The sequence below is a fragment of the Xyrauchen texanus genome, chromosome 17 (assembly GCF_025860055.1).
Source record: "Xyrauchen texanus isolate HMW12.3.18 chromosome 17, RBS_HiC_50CHRs, whole genome shotgun sequence".
NCBI lineage: Eukaryota > Metazoa > Chordata > Actinopteri > Cypriniformes > Catostomidae > Xyrauchen > Xyrauchen texanus.
In genome coordinates, this window is record NC_068292.1 from 28,227,867 (window position 1) to 28,249,741 (window position 21,875).

The 21,875-nt window shown below is 35.7% G+C and overlaps 3 protein-coding genes across 3 annotated transcripts; 2 read left to right on the forward strand and 1 right to left on the reverse strand.

Moving 5' to 3' along the window:
• Positions 1–4,385: 4,385 nt before the first annotated feature.
• Positions 4,386–9,285, reverse strand: hormad1 (HORMA domain containing 1). The gene is made up of 14 exons (XM_052147608.1): positions 9,253–9,285; positions 8,987–9,131; positions 8,836–8,896; positions 7,529–7,565; positions 7,372–7,392; positions 7,075–7,101; positions 6,856–6,923; positions 6,485–6,636; positions 6,045–6,202; positions 5,825–5,914; positions 5,291–5,342; positions 5,118–5,180; positions 4,932–5,014; positions 4,386–4,507 (listed from the first exon to the last, which is right to left on the reverse strand). The coding sequence occupies exons 1-14, from the start codon at positions 9,283–9,285 to the stop codon at positions 4,427–4,429; spliced, it is 1,071 nt and encodes a 356-aa protein (XP_052003568.1). The 3' UTR covers positions 4,386–4,426.
• A 1,373-nt stretch (positions 9,286–10,658) lies between these two features.
• LOC127657874 (alpha-endosulfine-like) lies at positions 10,659–18,254 on the forward strand. Its single transcript, XM_052146827.1, has 3 exons — positions 10,659–10,807; positions 12,959–13,072; positions 14,736–18,254. Exons 1-3 carry the CDS (start codon positions 10,751–10,753, stop codon positions 14,907–14,909), a joined length of 345 nt encoding a protein of 114 aa, XP_052002787.1. The 5' UTR covers positions 10,659–10,750; the 3' UTR covers positions 14,910–18,254.
• Positions 18,255–19,042: 788 nt separating this feature from the next.
• Positions 19,043–21,440, forward strand: LOC127657947 (induced myeloid leukemia cell differentiation protein Mcl-1 homolog). Its single transcript, XM_052146971.1, has 3 exons — positions 19,043–19,538; positions 19,971–20,221; positions 20,447–21,440. The coding sequence occupies exons 1-3, from the start codon at positions 19,148–19,150 to the stop codon at positions 20,561–20,563; spliced, it is 759 nt and encodes a 252-aa protein (XP_052002931.1). The 5' UTR covers positions 19,043–19,147; the 3' UTR covers positions 20,564–21,440.
• Positions 21,441–21,875: the final 435 nt, after the last annotated feature.

Sequence of the window (21,875 nt, forward strand, 5' to 3'; positions counted from 1 at the left end):
GCTTTTTAATATTATACTCTTACCCCAACCCCTTATCTAAACGTAACCATTCAGTAGTGTGGAAACATGATAGGAAGCTGTTGTGTGTGACAGAATCAAGTAATTGGCACTTATTAGATGGAAACGATGTCCAGCGACGTCATTGGCTGAAGTGAAAGACTTGGGAATTTAAACGAGTGAAGTCGCACAATATCATACGAATTAGCCAAATTTAGAAAAGTAATTTGAATAGACAGTTTTGATTTCGCAGAGTGTGTTTGTTAGTTTAATGTTACAAGCTTATTGTTTGTAGACTTTATCTGTGCTGAGGGGTATTCCAGAAAGCAGGTTAAGCAACTTCCCTGAGTAAGTTTACGCAAGAGAAAGCAGAAAACATCAGCTTTCTGTTCCAAACACTGAGGTAACTTTCAGGGTATGTTAGTAGCCATAGCAACTTGCTATGGAGCAGGTTATGTTCCAGATTTAGTTTATTTCAGGTAGATGTCAGTAAATTTCAGAGGTTCTCTGTGCATGCCCTTTTAATAGTGACAAAGTGGGGGTGGAAGTTCAGATTATGCACAATATTATACTTTTAAAAGCAATATTACGGTAAACTGTAATCTTTACTATACTTCCCAAATCTTCTTTACTCCGGCATTTCCAGTCTTACAAACACAGCAGATTTGCATTCAAAAGTGCACATTGTGCTTTAACTTTTAATGGGATGTTTTTATTCCTGTAATATTTTTAACGCAGACCACATTGGAAAGGCCTCCACACTGTAAAGAGAGGGCTTTATGTATTTATATTTAGCCCTTCTAAAAAAAAAGTTTTATTCATGATATTAGTAATATTAATACCAACATTATTTCTACACCTTAAGTCAATAAATACTAATGTTATTTATAAAAATGACATTCCACATTATCAATATATATATATATTTGTATTTCTTATCACTTTAAATAATGTACTGTACATATAAATGCACACATTTCCAGACTTGTCCATTGTACTCTATTATCTGAAAATAAAAATGAGACATGCTGTTATTTAAAGTAAACTACAGTGCCATAATTTAGCTGGCGGTCAAGTAATTCAATTAAAAATGTATCTTTCTGATGCTCAGCGAAGCTGTACATGTATAATCAGACACATGATATTCAATTAAAACAACATCATTTCATTCAGTACCAAGTTGCTGGAGGCAGATGGATCCTACTGTACATGAGACTGCACAGCCATTGACTTTTAGGGGACAAGACAACAAGCAAATTTTAATACCACATCAAATAAGAAAAGATCATAATGGACATGTAACTCCTATCATTTTCCACCTCTGTTACTGCAGATCTCCATCATATATTGCACATGAATTACACATTCAATCTATGGAAAATAATGAAAACTGTGGAATATCCTACAATTGAAAGAGGGTCTATTAATATAATGACACTATTAGCAACTGTGGGAAATTAAAATTGATATAAGTTTTTAGAAACCCCACTATTAAAAATAAAGGAAATACATTCAGTTCACATAACATAAAGTAAAAATGCTCATCTACAGTAATTAAAACTTCATGTTCTACATCACTGAAATATGATGCACATTTCTTCTTAACGCCTGTTTCCATGGTGACTCGAGAATTCGGCGCTCTGCTGAGAATGCATTTCTGAGTTCATCGCGCACAAAGTTTGAGTTTCAAACTCAAGGTTGAGTGAGCTAATCCCGTGCAGGTGTTCTGAAACCCACATACTGTGAGTTAGCACGTTTTGGATTAATCAACTGAGAGTTCAGGGTTTATGTCGCATTAAGATAACCATGCTTTCTGAAATACCCCTCTCCTGTTTTTGTTGTTTTTGTCATCACTGTTAGTTAATAGTTGTGTGATGATGTTCAGAGCTCATCTTTTTACTTAATTATGCTTGTTGATTGTTGAGGTCCTCCCTCTCAATCAACAGTATCTTTACTTTGTTGGTTTAGCAATCTACTACTGTCTTAAAAGGCAAATATTGAGTACATGGTTTAAAGTATGCAAATAAAATGCAAGTGTGTTTTAAAAAGTGTCAATATATTTATGTTATTTAAACAAAACAGGTCACTTCATTTGTTTAATAAAAAAAAAGTTATTTTTATATCAATGTAACTTCAGTCAAAGCAAAGATAACAAAACTAAGATAAGTTGAATCAACCCAAAAAAAAAAAAAAAAAATTGTACAATGAACGTATCTGGGCTAACAGTGTATATATCTGTTTCTTTACCCACAATGGTAAATTTGTGTGCTCATCCTGGATGTCTCAGCCAAGTGGAGAACATGAGATTACCTCTGTAACATGCTAACGCGAATATCTCACACAAGAGACCACTTGTACTCCACCCTCTCATGAAACCTAACAGAAGCAAAGGTTTATATTTGAAAAGTACTTAAATATTTATCTTTTTTTCACACCAAAAGTGATTGTATTACAAAGTTGTATGAATGATGTTTATGTTGACTGTCTGTGATTTTTGGAGCTTCAAATATCCATTCGCTTGCATTTTAAGGACCTACTGAGATACATTTACATTTATGCATTTGGCAGACGCTTTAATCCAAAGCGATTTACAGAGCACTTATTACAGGGACAATCCCCCTGGAGCAACCTGGAGCTAAGTGCCTTGCTCAAGGACACGATGGTGGTGGCTGTGGGGTTCGAACCAGTGTCCTTCTGATTACCAGATTACCAGTTATGTGCTCATTTAAGGCTTTAAGGATTTCTTTAAATCTTTTCCTGCAAAAACTTCTGTAAAAATGTAAAACAATCCTATATTGAGAAAAAAAGCTATAATAAACCTGTATAAAGCTCCAAGATCTAATAAGATTTTCCACAACTCATGTTTTTTGTCTACTGAATTTTCTTGGAAATAAATGTTTCAATGTTTTGTCTGCAGAACATTCCAAGAACACTTTAAACTGCAGAACAGCCCATGGTACTGTATGTCTATTCCTCACAGCCTCGTTGTCATTCCTTTCAAAAATCAAAGATGGCAATGCTGTGAATAAGGTCTATATAAATAAAAATGACTTAATGTTATCAACAATTGTTTTCCTAACTTCTTTCAGCCTTTTTGTTGCCATTCTTAAATAATAGTAATAATAAACTGTATCCTAAAAAGAATGAAGTTTTGCCTTGCTGCTGAGGTGAAGAATTGCTAATCAGCAACAGAAAATGTTCTACCCTTCTGGCAAGGTCAGGGGATCACAGTCCCCTGCTAAATGTCCGAAGCTCCCCCTCTCAGTAGCCCTGAGGGGTATAACCCCCCCACCCCACATACATACATACACACACAGCCTTAACAGCAGCCAAGGGGTTTCTGTTGTTTCTAACAGATAAGGTACCAAAGACTGTTTCATAGCCAGACCTGAAACTGCAAATCAGCAATTGAAGTTTGAGATATAGGATTAAAATGGATGCACATTTGTCTTTAGCTAACTTCTCAGTACATTTGGGCAATGAGTCAACAAATGACAAAATATTCTGGAAGGTATGTTTGTGTACTTTACAGGGCCTTATGTCTTAAAAAGGATTTTAATTATTGATTACATATTATTGTTGCTATATAGTTTTAGAATAGTTTACTCATAAAAGCTTTTACGTCTTTAAGTCGGTGTGATAAAACAATTTTTTTGGTTTATAATTATTTTTGTAACACTTACAAATTGCTTGCCAAAATGAGAGCACAGTAAAATGTATTTCAAGTGTGTAAATATACAGTATAGAGTATTTAATTAAGTCTGACTCTCACTCTGGCTATGCAAGCCAGAGTAACCATGGTCACAGCACTTTAAAATGACTGTTTTATATTAGGGAGGAAATCAGGATGAGGAAAAAAAAGCCAAATCTAGTACTCTTGAGCTCAAAGAATTGTATGCGCATATTCCTCCAGTTACATATCCAAAATGCAGTCATCACATTTTATGACCCAATTTCAAACACAGCAATTAAAAATGTCTACTACATTCAATTGCATGTTATTTAATTACAATCTTTGTTTTCATACAAATATGCAGTTTGTACTGTATAAGGTTGCTATGTTCTTCCTCCATACAAATTGTTTGCTGCCATCTTGTGGGCTAATAGATGCTTTCCATTTTTACTAAAATCCACCAATGCAACTACATTCAGCACTGGAAGCACAATTATGACTCTTTATTGACTCTTTATAAATTTATTTGATAGAATACTAACAATAATAACACATTTTTTAAATGATTATTTAAAATAATATTTGCACTCACCATGTTATTGGGTACACATTACCAGAACTTGTTTTACAACTATTAACATTTGCAATGCATTTCCTCAACTAAAAGAACCAAACAAAATGAAGCTACACAGCATGTAGTATGTATCAGTATGTTGCAATTTGACTAATGTAAGTATTGTCAATGTGTCACTAGTGTCATTTAGGTACACTGAATTTGCGCTTCTTCCGGACAGATGGCTGAGGTTCTTGGCTTAGCGGGAACTCAAACTGTGAGATCTACAGAAAGGAACTTAGTTTAGATAAAAGAAAAAGACCACTAGAACAACCAGATTTGTACTCTTTTCTTTTTACTTAACACTTTCTTCTGGCTCTGATCACAGTGAAAGGCTTTAGGAGCCGTCTGTAAATACTAAAATTTTTAATACTATTAAATACGGTTTTCAAATTATTTCACTTTTGAACCACGTCTCGTCTATTTCATGAATACAAATTAAACAAATTAATAAGAAACTATTCAAAAAGGTATTCACACCAGTCATTATACTGATGCATCACTCCAAGTCCAACAAATACGACAACACACAAACACAGGCTGTGGATAGTCAATAAAGGAAGCAGTCATGTAGAGACACAAATATGGAGTACACTATGCATGAAACACATGAATATGCAAATAGTTTTAAATTCACTTTTTTCCTACCTGAGGCTCAAAGATGCGTCCACTCCTGGTCTTCCTTGCACACACCTTAAGATCAGCAGTTTTTCTAACCAGATTGTCAATCTGAAATACACATCACGTAATTAAACACCACCTCCTTTTATACACAGGCTGCAACAGCAGACTTGTAACTTACCTGTGAGTGTGGTGAATTCTGTAGCGTTTCCTTGGCATTTGTTATAAGATTTTCCTTGTTCCTTCTGTGAGCCTGTTCAGGGCTTTCTTGAGTTTCTGTGAATGTGACAGGCCATAGGGGTTTGTTACTGGGAGCTGGCAGTGATTTCCTTCACTTGGATTCATGTCAATGTAATCAAACTGGCAGAACAGAGTCTAATATTCACCCGAGTATTCAATGCCGGCATCAGTGATGACTTTCTCCTTTGTTAGGTACTCCTGTCAGCAGAAAAGCTCAACATTTAAGATGAAACTACTTAAAGATGAATTATTTTTTTATTTTTCATAATTTTCCTCACCCATTTCAAATCTGTATGGCTTTCTGCAGAACACAAAAGCTGAAATTTGAAAGAATATCCTGGCCAATAATGACATTATGGTCTATTTCTCACGCAAAGGTACTGTATGGCTTTAGAAGATAGCACATACATCATTTGGACCACTTTTGTGGTGCTTTTTTTGTCATTCTGAAGCTTGACAGCACTCAGTCACTATCATTCTACTGAAAAGATTAGCCAGGATATTCTTCAAATATTCACCTTTTGTGTTCCACCAAGAAAAAAGTAATATGTTTGGGACGGCATTAGGATGAGTAAATCATGACAGAAGTTTCATTTTTGGGTGAACTATTTCTTTAATGTAAATTTACTTATAACTTAAGAGGAAACTTTAGCATCTGCTAACTATTACAAGGGCTCCACCTGCTGAACGGAGGTCTCAGACATTATTCCATCCTCAAACAATTTCAAAGACCATTTTGTACTTCCACATACTACCACCTCGTCATCCACCTGTTCACACACATAAACAAATGTATAGTTGTAACTATCACGGTGTCCATCACATCCATCACTGCTTTACATCATTGATGTGATATCTTCTGTCCAGTGAGATCAGTAGGTGTCTAGTTGCTCTCCTCACCGGCTCAAGTCTACTCCGCTCAGTGGTAACATTCATTCGGAGGCTGTGAAACGGTGTAACCACCTCACCCATTGTCAGATTTACTGGTTCCCTCTCAAATAACAGCGTCTCACTATCATCTTCCTTAAAGCCAGGTGGCTGATACTCCTGAGGGGTCACTGAAATGCAATGACAGTAATATTTTATACTATTTTTGGAACAGAGGTTAATATGCAAAAAGCAGACATTACATTACACTGATTCTTAGAATACAATATTAAATATTCTCCTGTCAAATGTGCAAGTGCTACAAGAAGATCGACAAATTATTAACTGCTTTTAAATAAATTTAAATAGATAATATTTGAGCAAAAACAACTATATCACATACTAAAAACGATAAAATTACAAACAATGCACTTTCACATACATGGAAAAGCATATTGCAATCTTAGATTTACCTTCATCATAGTAAAAGAGCTTCATGTTAAGGCAGACATTGTCAGGCAGCGGGCCGAGATTCTGCATCAGCATGTAAAGCTTACGCACCAACAGCATGCTGGACGTCTGTGTATTTTCACAGGCTAATTTAGTCATACTTCCACCGTTTTTGCTGGAAACACAGGATACATATTTAAAAAGAGGAAAATAAAATAAAAACATAAATTTACAAAACATACAGTCAGTATGTAGATATGTGGTAGTAGTAGGTAGTATGTATAATGCAGGATAAAATAGTATAATATGCTGATCTCAAGAGTGTAGCCCCACTGTTGTAATCCAACTACTTTTAGATAACTGAACAAACAGACAAATTGAAATTATGTGCAACCTCTCAAAGTCCATCTGTGGACCCTTCTCTGTGTACTTGATTTTAAATTGGTAACATTCAGTTACTTTCTGCAATGTAAAAGAAAAACATGTAAAAAATAGTTCTATAGGCACTGATAAATGAAAATTGATTCATGACACTTTCAAAGCATAACTAACAGATGTATGGCATTAAACTGAAAGAAGAGGGAATGTTAAGAGGGAGGTCAAAGAAGATCACCTGTGGATTGTCTGGATCACAATAAATCTGGCAAAATTGAGATATATTTAAAAAAAAAATGATGTGAGTGAATTTAAACTTGAAAATTATTTTTCAATGTACAGTTTTTTTTAAATAATTTTTTTTTAATTAATAATTATAAAAAATAATTAATAAATAAAAAATAATTAATTTTGTACATTTATTCTGTTATTTGTGAAGTAGCTATGCTAAAAGATCACCCTGTTTTGATTTATTTTGCAATATTAATATTTTATTTAATAATTGTTTATTTTCAATCAACTAGTAAATACTCACTGATAGAAGAACCATGCGTAGCTGATAAAAGCAAAGCAGATGCAAAAGGTCAAAAAGTTCCATGGGTACTGATAGTTACAAGCAGTAATGTAACTGGTTGAGAAACATAATAGAAATGTGTAAAATAATACAGGAGAGTATAAATAGACAGACTTACATATCTTCTTTGAAGAGCATCAAAACATCCCTGCAACCTGAAATAACAGAGGTGAGATCATGTGCTGCTTTTTGATTAGCTTAGATCAGTACTACCATTCAAAGGCAAAACACAGGAACTGCAATTATCAAAATTTAGTTAAAGGAATAGCTCACCCAAAAATGAAAATTCTCACATTTACTCACATGCAATCCCAGATGTTGATGACTTTCTTCTGCTGAACAAAAACAAAGGTTTTTAAAAGAATATCTTAGCTCTGTAGGTCCATACAATGCAAGTGAATGTTCAAAAAGTACATAAAGGCAGCATGAAAGTATCCATATGACTTCAGTGGTTTAATCTATGTTTTCTATAGCAATCCAATCGGTTTTGGGTGAGAACAGACCAAAATGTAACTCCTTTTTCTTGCCATTGCAGTCTCTATGCATGATCATGATTTAAAGCTCGATTACACTTCCTAGTGATTGACACATGTCCAGAATGTGATGGGAGAAAGGTGCCTCAGGTTGTTCTTGGCAGCGTACTCAGCCTTATAGGCTCCATTTTACAATTAATTTTATGCATTTGGCAGATGCTTTTATCCAAAGCGACTTACAGTGCACTTATTACAGGGACAATCCCCACGGAGCAACCTGGAGTGAAGTGCCTTGCTCAAGGACACAATGGTGGTGGCTGTGCGGATCAAACCAGTGACCTTCTGATTAACAGTTATGTGCTTTAGCCCATTACAACACCACCACCACTCCACGTGGTTGGGATTGGGTTACTGCCAGGAACAAACAGAGGCACCTTTGTACAATGGGCTGTGCAGAGAACTAGACTGCAATAGGAAGTTTAATCGAGTTTGAAATCATGATCGACCAGGAGACTGCTGTCAAGATTTATAGTGAAAAATGTGTTACATTTTGCTCTGTTCTCACCCAAAACTGATTGGATCACTTCAGAAGACATGTATTAAACCACTCAAGTCATATGGATTACTTTTATGCTACGATTATGTGCTTTAAGGAGCTTTAAATGTTGATCAACATTCACTTGCTTTGAATGGACCTACAGAGTTGAGATATTCATCTAAAAATGTTCATTATTTTCTGCAGAATACAGAAAGTCATAAGCGTCTGGGATGGCATGTGAGAGATTAAATTATGAGCAAATTTTCATTTATGAGTGACCACTTTGGTTCAACTAAGCTGGGGGGTATGAAATTGTAATCTATAAAGCCTTGTTTCACTCTGTTACAATGTTGACCTAGATACTGCATTTTGGCTGAGTAGTTGTCTAAACATATTAAACCTCCAAATACTTACCATTGAACAATCTGCTGAGCGCCAGGGCAGCTATGCTCTCGCAGTATCAGGACTTTCAGCTCTGTGAAAAGAAATTAATAACACATAGTTAATACAGCCGTTAATGCTTCAGGGATTCTGTTCCTTGGTCAATTTGAAAAATCACTTTTACCACCAACATATTTGTTCCCATAGGACTTTTCTGGGAAAAGACCCCTCAAGTAAGTGATGCTTGAGATGGCAATGGCCAGAAGTCTCTTCACAAGCACCAGAGACTGCTGTTCTGTGGACACCACATCGGGCAGCATCTGGCAGCTCTGAAAACACACAAACACATATTCACTAAGCAGAATAATGTTAGATTTACAATTTACAGGTAGGCCAGCTAAAACCTTAGTGTCACGCACTTGTTGGTAATGTGGGAAGACCAATCATTACCTGAACGAGGCGCCGTTTCTGTTCACTTGTCATGATGACTGTGACAGTTCGTCAGAGTCTGAATATACATAAGACCAAACAATTAGCATTACAAATATAAAGTGCGATTGTGAGCAACTGATAACTGCTTTGGCATCAGAATAACAGCAGTAGATTATCGAAGAATATGCTTGTCAAATACATATTCGTGTAATAAATATAATTATCCTACCAGATAAAACTGGCCGATGAAAGATCTTTAATGTCTGTGGAGGCCAGCTAAATTGTAAAATAAACAGACGTATATTCTAATCAAAGATAACAGCGACTGTGTCGACCTGCCTCATCTCAACCGTTTAGTTTTTTTAAAAGGTCACTCGCGCGCGCCATCCACATACCAGTTGCACGAGACTCCCGCCACAAAATGTCCATGTGACGTCTTGTCAAGAGAACGTGGGAAAGTTGTTGAAACATTTATATCTGTGCTTTACACGTTTTCACCTCAATATTATGTGATATAAAATGGCATAATATGTTTTCACAACGTTAAAGTATTAAATAGCCCTCATTCTTGCTTGAAGCGTGTCAAGCCTTGGAAATAGGGAGGTTGTGCGAGAGTCCTACAAGGTTAGCAAAGCAAAGCACAACGCAGGGGACCCAGGTCTGTAGAGGAGATACTATAGTGCGCTGAATAAACTGATTTTGTGAGGAAACAGCTCATAACTTAATTAATTGACCTTATCCGCTAATCTTCAACATTCTTTACACTAAACAATCCTTTTGAAGTGAACTATGTGGGGAGTTTTCTGTGATAAATTTGCTGTTTTATAAGAGAAGCCACGGACAATTATTTCGACAGGTAGGTGTCAGTTTACGCCCCCCCCATTCATTTAAATGGGATCCGCAAATGGGGACTTACTGTCGTAACATGGTAGTTGAACTGTCTTATAGTAAAAACATATGGTATAGAAGATCTCTGGTTGTGCAGGTCGCTGACAGAATAAAATAAATATAATAATTTGTCATTATTCTTCAAACATAAAGATTACAATTGCATGATGGATTGTGGTATGAAGGAGGCCTTGATGAAATGTCCGACTTATCATAACTCCTAGAGAACGAGTCACATAGATATTCACTGAAAATCATAAAAAATATATATTTTAACTTTTCCCCTTTTGAATTTAATATCCCGTACCCATTTCATTTGATCTATATCATTTTTATTATTTGGTGTGCTCGCATATAAATAAATAAATAAATACATAAATAAATTGTAAACGACAATTGTTCATTTACTTATTTCGATTTTTTTTTTACTGGCTGACTCACCTGCCTCTCAAATCTAAAGCCAGGTTTTGAATGGCTTCCATTCTATGAGATCGTCCTACATTATAACGTCACTGCAACTTACGCCATTTTGATGGTAAACACCGTTGGTGGATCAGATCGAGCACGGATAGGCTGCAAATTTAGCACTCCGGTACTTTGATTATTGGTCAGCAAAAGCTGAACAGTCATGTCATCTGATAATCAGGACACAGAGACGCAGACGGAACAGCTGGACGAGACTCAGGTGGGAACTGTTGGGGCTGCGCCTCGCTAGTTAGTCTCTTGTGGTGTCTTTAAATTGGCAGCTACAGTAATGCACTGTTTATATATATATATATGTATATATATATATATATATATATATATATATATATGTATATGTGTGTGTGTGTGTGTATATATATATATATATATATATATATGTGTGTGTGTGTGTATATATATATATATATATATATATATATATATATATATATATATATATATATATATGTGTGTGTGTATATGTATATAAATATATATAAAATGCTGCTGGCTCATCTATTACTGACTCAGTCAACATAGAAATCTCATTGGATTCTCTGCCATTTGAAATACTAAACTGTCACCAGCATGAGGTGATCAAGCGGATAGGATAGCCGAGGAGCATTTCGCAACCACGAGCCTTGTTTTGATTCGTCAGTGTGTTCGAACGTCACGAAATACTGGTGTTTGATTGGTCCATCCTGTCACTTTCGGATTTGTCACACCTACACTAACCTGCTATTCACGAAAATAACTAGGTCGCCATACTTTTAATGTATTTCCGTAAAGTTGAATGTGCTTACAGATATAGGATTGTTTATAACAGCGTCTGATATTAATTTTGTTGGGCGTAGAAACCATATTCGAATTATAAAGTCCTGCATACCTAAAAAAAAAGACTATTTTGGCAGTTTTGTGATAAAGTTGAATCGATCAGCTAGAAAAAAATGTCACAAGTTAGAAGAACATGTAGTTTTGTCCGTAGCAACTAATCGGCCTTCCATGCATTTTTTCCCCAGGTGGTGCTGAATATAGCAACTCATACATGTATTGTTATAGAGCCTATTGAATCGGCATACTCAATGAAACTCGATGTCTATACTGAAAAAATTACCTCGTTCTCTGAACACATGAACTCGGAAAATCTGTTTCTCACATTATTTTGTTTCCAGAAGGCAAAAATAGTTTTTACCCTTTTGATTTTGAACATTGAATTGTGGCTGTTTTGCATCTCACAGTGCAGACAGGATTAAACTTTCATTTTTCTGGCCAGAGCTCTGAGTTTTAAAAGCATTTTTTGGGCCAAGTAGAGATGATGTTAACTGGTATAAGAAACATGTAGATTTTGCCTTTGTGTTTTACAATACTGCTCGATGAGTTGTTGGTGACTCATTGGGTGTATCATGTAGCACATTAACTGAGTTGAGTGTCTGTTTCATTCTGCAGACATGCAATTGAGGTCTTGCAAACATGTTTTCTGGTGAATTGCCTTTGACAGTCATGCAAATGTATTTGTATTTTAACCAGCCTTGCATGTATTCAAGAACCTGCCACTTGTTGAGGCACGGTCTAGTCATTTGCAAAAAATGGCCTTGATCTCTAGCCATGTATAGTCTTAAATGAAAGTATATTTAAGCGAAAATGTTGCAGTCCACTTCATTAGTCTTCCATCAAGGCAGTGTTTTGTTCATTCACTTTTATTCAGGCCTTTTTCTTAATTTCTTTTTCCTGTTGTTTAAAACATCCACACAGCCAGGGAGTTTCCACATCATTTTAACCCACAACAAAGTGTTTGAAGATGTTTACAGTTGCATCATCTTACATTTAGTTGCTTATGTAACATCATTTCTATATGTGGTGTTTATTGTTTAGCATGCATTTAGGCAATGCAATGCAATACTATTCTCACTGACTGAATTTTTTAGTTTCCCAATCCAGCTGTATGTTTGTGATGTTTTCATGTAAGGAAGGCTTTTAGAAATAAAAACACCTTGAAATTGTACACCAAGCTAATTATTCTGACTGTACATTGCCCTGATATTTGATAAAGTGTCCACACCTTTAGGGAATTGCAGGAAGAACAATAACATGTTCAAAAGGATTGTATTTTATTGTTGTTTGATTATATGGTGGTTGTAAAAATGTATGACATTATTTTTATTTACCAAGTTGATAGTGATGTTGTAGTTTGCTCCATCTTCCTTGTGGTTAAGTAAGGCAAAAACTCAGTTGGTTAAAATAATTGTTAGTTTAAAAAGAATAAAAATGCTTTTCATTCTTAAACAAGGATGTTTAAATATACTTCAAAAACAAAACATTTTTACTCATCGCCACAGATTCCAATAAAAAAAATCTTTCTCTTGATTCCCAGGACACAAACTCAAACCCTGTTTGGACAGAGGAGGCCAAATTGAAAGTCAAGTATCCCAATTTGGGACAAAAGCCAGGTGGCTCAGACTTCCTGATGAAGAGGCTGCAGAAAGGGGTAAGCATAGAGACAATAAAAAAAGGAGTATTGTAAAGAAACATACAACATGACCATAGCACAATTAACAAACTTAACATAAAATAAACAAGATAGATCCCAAATTAGTTAGGATCATTCTTATTAGCATTAACAACCCTAACTAGGGGTGTCCTGATACTGGTTTCGGAATTGGTTCCTATACCACGCTCATGTACTCGTAAAAATGCTCTGATACGATGTATGCATGATTAGAATTAGGATAAATGTTAATTTTTTTTGTTGTTTTATTTATTAACAACTGACTGTAGAGAACAGAAAGGATATTAAAAGAACATTATTCAATTTCAAATGTGTCGCGTTGATCTTGTCTTTGGACACAATTTCACGGAACAATATGAATACTCCACCACTAAACTACACAATTACTGGTGAGTGAAATATAATCATTTACCTGCCAGTTGCAAAATGTATTCATTTTAGCCACATAGCAGGAAATGTGGTTGCAAATGTGAGCGACTTCCTTTCATTGTAGTGGAGGGTTGCACATGGAATAAAAGATTGATATTGGGATTTAAGAACGGATATAGAGATCGTTCAAAAGAAGATAGCTATGCATTAGAAAATTTATATTTGTATGTTGCTACAATATGGCTTCAAAATTCACATTTGAAGTATGACTGTGTAATTTATAATGTAGAACAAAATGTCCATGTGTCTTCAAGGAATGTTTATAGACACAGACCTTATTTTACTCATAAATCCAAAACTGCCATTCTGAAAATCCAGAGGGAAACCATGGTGAATTCTCTTTCAGTTTTTTTACTATAATCTGAACAGCTCCATAACAGCCTTTTGTGATTTAATAATCAAACTGGCCATGCATTCCTAACTGGATAAAGTAGCATTGGAAGGGCACTTAGAAGGGAGAACAATCATGATGGTCATGCTGTAAGTTCGCTTCAAACTGAATTTCAACTGAATGAAAAAAGGTGAATTCCGAATGAACATATTTTAGAGCCCCGTACCTTTCAGCCTACCAAAGTTCTCACAGTGGATGATAAATTCTTCAAGATGGGGCATAGGGTTGGTCACTTATGAATGGAATGACCAAAAACACACCGAATCGTAAATAACCTTATTCCAAAATAAAAGCTTCTGCCAAAATAAAAGCTCAATTTAAAGGGGAAAAAGTATGATTGAAATGTATCACTACTGTACAGTTATTTATACTGTATAGTAAAGTTACAATATTATTAATAAATAATTATATTTAAGCAATATCTCACTCGCATCTATGATGCTATGTTGTGCTAAAAATAACTCCAATGTTGTATTTTACATTGTGCTGTGGGCTCTGTATAAAAGCACTTCATTTTATTAAAATTATGCAATATTAATAAATTAATTGTTCTATTTTCATGTGATAAAAGTTTTATTGAATTCATTCATGACACCATTTTAATTATAAAATTAAAATAAACTGTTAAATATGGAATATGGAGAGAAAAAAACAGGTCTGCGAGAACCAAAAGGAAGTATCAGTACTCATACTCGTTTTCCAAAAAGTGGTATAGGGACTTTTCCTAACCCTAACTAATTAACATAAAACATTTATTAATCCAAATCATGCATTGCATTTTTAAATAAATTCAAATAATGCTTTTTTTTTTTTTTCCTCCAGCAAAAGTATTTTGACTCAGGAGATTACAACATGGCCAAGGCAAAGATGAAGAACAAACAGTTGCCTGCTGCTGCTGGTCCAGACAAGAACATCGTCACTGGGGATCACATTCCAACTCCTCAAGACCTTCCACAAAGAAAGTCCTCATTGGTTACAAGTAAACTGGCCAGCTAACATCCCCCATAGGTTAAAAAAACCTCTTTCCAAACTTCCAAAATGTTTCCCAAAACCTCCCCAGCCCCACCTGACTAGCTTCATCAGGACTGGTTATCTATTATTTGTTTAATTGTTCAGGGTGTAGAGGTTTACTGCCCTTTCCCTTTCACTTCAATAGGTCTCACTAACCCAATATCTCTGATATCCTTTGCAGTGTCCCACATAGGGAAGGAAAAACTAAACACTCAGTTTTTCAAGCCCCAGTGGAGCATGATGCACTTTACTCTGTGTACCCTGTACATCAGTAACATTAAGAACAAAACCCTGAAGACTTCCTTAAATGCTGTTAGATGCTTTAAAATATTTAATATTAATGTGTCAAATTATTCACAACTAATGACTATTTTAGATCATTTAAAGAGGCATTGTTTTATAGATATAATACTTGACAGCCATTGGTCCCAGATGTACATCAGCAGCCCTCTAATCGCAGTAACACTTGATAAAAGAATGAATGTTTTCTAAGAATTTGTTAATGATCAGATTAATATCGGTAAAGAGTAGGTGGGTAGTTGTATAGTCTTTATCCACTTGTCTACCTCTCACTCTTTAAGTATGGCTCAGTTTAACCAAATAACAGCTGCTTACAGACTGGATTATTTTACTATTCACAGCCTTCACCCACCAATCTGAGCTAGCAGTTACAACCAGCCAGATTATATTATTGTAATCACAGTTTTTGGGTGTAAACAGTGACTATTGTAATTCACTGATAATAGACAAGAGCCAAAATGGTCATTATATGTGGCATGATAATCAAAGGGGCTTAACAATGTATCTTGCCATGGTATATGGTTTCTCTTTTTAAGCCTGAGCATGCCTGTTTATAACTGCATAAAACATTTTCAGTCTTTTTAGGTGTTTATGAAAGGTAGTTGCTAATATTTTGAATAGGCCATTCAGTGTTCCTGTAAACAACTACAGCAGTGTATTTATTAATAGGATTAATGTTTGACTATTTTGTGATATCTGATTCTTTTCTTATGTAGTGTTATGACCCCTTTGATCATCAGAGATAATAGGATGTAATCATCTTGTTTATCATAACAAATTGAGTCTGTTTGGTCCTAAACCCTGATGTGATAAGAGCTCAGTGAGTGTAAATCCTGAGGACTAAGGTGCAGAAAAATTACAAAATAATCTGGATAGTAATGTGTTTATCTACTGAATTTGCCATTTGAATTAGATGTTCAAATTACCCATGGATTGCGTTTACACCATGAAACCTTCATTTGTTGACATTTAGCGTAGCATCATGTGAGATTTAAGTTATGAACAAGCATAACACTTACTGATGACTTTGGGGAATATTATATCTTTGACCTATTTTTTCTTATGTGGTCTTTAAAGATATACTCTACTCATCTCTTATTAAAGTGTCCTTCTCTCAAGGGCATGAATCAATAAAACTCAGTTTGTTCTTCAAGGTTTAAAGAAGTCTGGACAGGGCTGTTTTAAATCATTTATAACATTGTAATGGAACTTAAAGTAGTTTACCTACATTTTTTTTTTTTATACAAATCTCTCATCATTTACTTATCCTCTTGCCACCCCAGATGTGTATGACTGTCTTCCTTCTGCAAAACATAAACAAATATTTTTAGAAGAATATCTCAGCTCTGTAGGTCCAGACAGTGCAAATTAATAGTGACCAAAACTGTAACGCTCAAAGGCCGCATAAAGTAATCCATAAGACCCCAGTGGTTTAATCCACATCTTCTGAAGCAATTCCGTCAGTTTTGTGTAAGAATTACCCAAAGTTTAACTCCTTTTTCACTGTACATCTTGCCATTGCAGTCTCTAGGCACAATCATGATTTAAGCTTGATTACGCTTCCTAGATTGCTGATATCAAGGTTTATAGTTAAACAATAGTTACATTTTGGTCTGTTCTCACCCAAAACCAACCAGATTGCTTCAGAAGACATTGATTAAACAACTGAAGTCATATGGATTTCTTTGATGCTGCCTTTATGTGCTTTTTGGAGCTGAAAAGTTTTGGTCACCATTCACTTGCATTCTAGGACAATATAACTGAGACATTCTTCTAAAAATCTTAGTTTGTGTTCTGAAGAGGAAAGAAAGTCCTACATCTGAGATGGCATGAGGGTGAGTAAATGATGTGAGAATTTTCATCTTTGGGTGAAATATATTTTTAATTGCTAATTTAATCAAGGCTGTAAGACTATGTTAGTGGCATGTGTCTATATGTGAGCAACTACCCTCACTGATTAAATCTACTCTAAACTCTGTGTGGGTTGTTCCAGGATTTGCATTGTCTAATTGAAAAGAGGAGTTGTCCCTTCTAAAATCTAAGTTTTACCTGCACATGGCCTGGAGATTTAAAAAAAAAAATTGCGTAACCATGTTATGTTACCAAAAACATGTATATTACTGCATGTTATTCTAAAAAAATATGTAACTATAAGGGGATTTACTAGGGATTGAATGTGTTTTTATTCTTTCCTTTAAATAAGGTTATGGTGCTGGTGGAAGTTGGCAATACATAAGGGAAATATGATATCTTGCACTTAGTATTTGTGACTTGATGGTATGTGTGGATGTACAATGTTTCCTTTGAGGAATGCGTTATTGCACAATGCTAGGATAATCTTATTTGTGCTGCAGCCAAATTGTAAATAGTTAAACTGCATTTGGTGTAATATTTGTGCATTTGTCTTGCATTATCAGACTTTGTTTTCTTTAGAAAATAGTCTTACCAATATTCACTAAGTTTGTGTATTCTTTCTTCTTTGTTTATGTAGGGTGTCTGAATATCTTCCACACACACACACACTCTCTCTCTACTTTGCAATGCAAAATAATGTCAAGAATATCTCCAGTTGGCCTAGTGTCAGTATCTTATGTAAATATGGGGGTTAAGGATTTTTGGATTGTAATAAAGAAGGTTTTTAATGGATTTGATCAGACAGCTCGCTGAACTAAATACTACCTTGATGTGAAACCTTCCACTACATCGCAATGTGATATTCCTTGTAACTAAATATATGAACTCTAAACTTGAAACGCAAGGCTCTATAAACATAGACACACAAGCATGTATTCATGACTTACCTACTTTAAGAAGCATTTTGTGTTATATCATTTTTGTGCCCAATTTATAAAAGCATTATTGTTTCAGATGTTTTGATTGAATTATTTGTGTTTAAAAAGTGATTTTTCCAGAGGTTACAGTGTCATCTGGGCAGTTACAAATCATATTTACATGGAAAGATGATGACTTGCAAAGTCCAAATAAATGTTGGAGCAATGTCTGAACCTCAAATAAAGTTTTACATAAATAGCAGAAACATTGAGGGGTATTTGTGAAGCTTTATTTTTTTAATTTTTTTTTTTAGCATATGTTGTGTTTTCGTTTCTTGGTTTGTTTTATGCGTGCTTTGGCCATGCAAGCAGACACCACTGACAGAGTGAGGGCTAGGTGGATTGAATTTAAAAAAATCCAATCAATTCCATGACAAGGCAAGTAAAGTGACGTCTTCCTTGTTTGACACTAGAGGGAGCACTACGCTTTGACAAACTAAAATGGGTGGGCTTAGGCAACTTTTTGAACCCAAACACTAGACTCAGCCTGCTTTCTGACATTTAGCATAGCATGGTCATAAAGTCCTATAGCATCGTTTTAAATATAATTGCCTCTTGTACGTGCACTTTGATGCAGTTTCTCGAAGAGCGTTTAGTATTTTCACTGTTACTTATATGAGAGCTCAACGTAAATTTGTTGCGTTTTTACGTGCAGAATTAGATGTACACAACATTTCGAAAGCGTCTTCCGCTGTCTATGTGTGATCCACGTTCAGTACGTGTCAATGACTCTTCTTCTGCTTGAGTTTTATGGCGGTTGGCAACCCAACGTTAAAAAAAAATCACATCATAAATCCTGTTAATTAATCCTGTCTCTTTTAAATGTTTGAATATTTAATATATTTATGATTTCCCAGGGCCCCTTATCAAAGCTGTCAATGATTGGCCAGTACAAGACACTCGCTTTAGACACGCCCATTAGACCAGGCCCACGTCGTTGGTATAAATACAAAGCCCTTCCTGAATAAACACTTCCGCGTTTGCAAAGAAAAATGTAGTGAACAATTTGAGAGTAAACTTTGAAGGAAGACAGTTTCCCCCTAATGCATCGTCGATATACTTGATTGAAGGCACTGATGTAAATTTGCAAAAATGGATGCTGCAAATAAAGTTTCAAACAGCAACGGGTTATTGCCATGCATCGGAATAGCAACGTTTAACGCGTTTACAAAAAACTCGGTCGGTTTTGTTCGCAACCAACTGAAAATTCCAGAACTGAAGCCCCAAAGTCAGATCCGATTGACAGGCGGCGAGCTCCAAGGCTCGGAACCATCCACACCTGGGTCGGACGGCGAGGAAATAGATGATGTTTTCACGTCCACCACCGACACAGCCCTGAATATGTACACACGAGAGATTATTAACACTTTCTTGAAAGATTTTACCGCACTCTCTCATGCTAAGGTTGGGAAAAATCAGGTTTTGTCAACGATGAAGCGAGTTGTTGCAAGTCTCGTTGTAAAGCACGAAATCGCTTATACAGGTAAGATTAGAAGTCAATATGGTTTCATTTTTGCATGAAAAATGAACATCCTCTGCTGTTTTCCTTTCGTTTTGCTTATGTAGGCCTATTGTAAGGGGCCGTTTACACCGAATCTGTATTTGCATTCACCTGCGCTGTTTTTTAATGTAAATATGCTCTAAACGGACGTCTTCACAACATGATTACAAACGCGTTTTTAGACACTCTGCCTAGTTAAAACTGCGTCTCGAGACACCTTGCGTTTGCTGTGAAAGGCCTTTAAACTCTGTTCAGCGATTGATAAGAGCAGTTCAACCATTGTTAACATAATCTGTGGTATATGTCAACCTCGCCCTAAAGGCGCACCTGGCCCGGCAGGTTGCGCCACATCATTCATGACTCAAGCTTGGTCATTCATGACTTCCTGTGTAGACTAATATTTGGTTTTCTCAGGTATGATCACGCGTCTGAATCTGGAGGAGAAGGGGGATGATGTAAGCTTCGTCAAGAATGTTGCCAAGGAGCTCTTCAGCGACGGCATCACTAACTGGGGTCGTATTGCCAGCTTGCTGGCCTTCGGAGCATTGGTGTGCAAGTACCAAAATGACCGAGGACGGAGCCAGTGTGTGAGTCTGGTGGGGGAAGAGATCTCTTCCTATCTTCTCTCAGCCCAACGGGACTGGCTGCTAAAAAACAAAGCATGGGTGAGTTCGTGCTCTCATGGAGGCTACTCTAATTGTGAATTGTGCCATTTGTGTATAGAGGATACATTTATGTTGTCAAGTCAAATTGATTTCTATGGCGTTGTTTCAAAGCAGCTGTAAGTGAAATGTGCAATTTTGTTTGGAAAAATGTTGTTTGGTTTTAAGGGCTACTTTTGCATGATGTTTTATTACCGGTCCTAACATAGATATAATCTTTCTCCTTAGGATGGCTTTGTGGAATTTTTTCATGTCCCGGATACAGAGGCAACTGTGAGAAACACTCTGATGGCCATTGGTAGTGTGGCTACTGTTGGAGCTGCACTTGTCTATTGGATACGGTGAATCTATTTGGATTTTTTTGACAAATGTTGAAAACTGAAAAGGATTCAGGACTACAAACTAACAGATTTCTATGGATGGCACCTGTATATAAAATCTGGTCAAAAATGATTTTATTATTACATCAAAAGTATTTTTTTATGAAAAATTAAAAATCATTTTCAGCTGTGCAGTCCTTGAATTGCTGACATGCCAGAAGGCTTGCTTTCAGTGCCAGTTGTTTTTTTTTTTTTTCCTCTTTCCTTTAGTGTTTACACAGGAATTACATGTGAAATTTTCTATTCTATTCTAGAGATCTATGTGTTCTGCCCACTTCTGGCTGCGCTCTGCATACAAGCAAGAGTTCACAATTTTTTTTTCTTTTAGCTGAATTAATGCTAAGATTAAGAAAGACTATCATACATTACAACTCTTAAGGGTCTTGTGGCAAGAACTAGCCATAGGAAAAGACTGTGGGGGAAGAAAAAAAAAAAAAAAAAACTTTTCCTGATGTCACTTCCTTATTCTAGAATGGAATCTTTGTTCTGTCATTTAATAGTAATCTACACATAATATCTTTCATTTAGACCTGAGGTGCTTTTATCAACATCTCCTGGCTTTATCTGATAATTTAGTCTTAAAAGGCTTGTAATCTGAATGTGGTGATTTTTGTTTTGAGTCCTTCAAGCTTTTCTGTCAAAAAAAAAAAAAAAAGTAATGTGGGACAATTATGGCAACTGAGAACCACGCAAGGCTGCTAAACTTTTTATTTAGCAGGGATTTGACATTCTGGATGCACTTTTTTTTTTTTTGCATTTAAAATGCTACTATACATCACTATACCTCTGAATATTCTGTTCACTGCATAATGCACATTAAACTTAAGCAGCTGATACCTGTAGCATTTAAGTCTTTTCAGAACAATGGAATCTGCTCTGTTTAATTGTAATTTTGGTGTTTTGGGTTAATTCCTTAGATGAAGATTACAGTTAATCCTTTGCCACATGGAATTTTAATCTATATACTTTTCAGTTTAGCCACTCTAGTGCACAGTTTAATGTGTGGCAAGACAGAGTGTATAAATTGTGTTAATGTGGCCCATTAATCATAGCTTTAAAGTTTTTCTAGCCCAAAGCTTCTCTGGGATCTTTCTAAAGCTTCCTGTGTAAACTGCCATTTCACTAAAAGCAGGTTCCCATCCTTTAGAAAAAGGAAGTGGCACTATGCTCTGCGGCCATTTTAGGAGGTTTGACGGTCTTTCATTGATGTTTGTGAATGGCATTTGGTGAGTGGGAAAATGTACGTATCTTATTTCAAAGAGTGTATTGTGTTACTC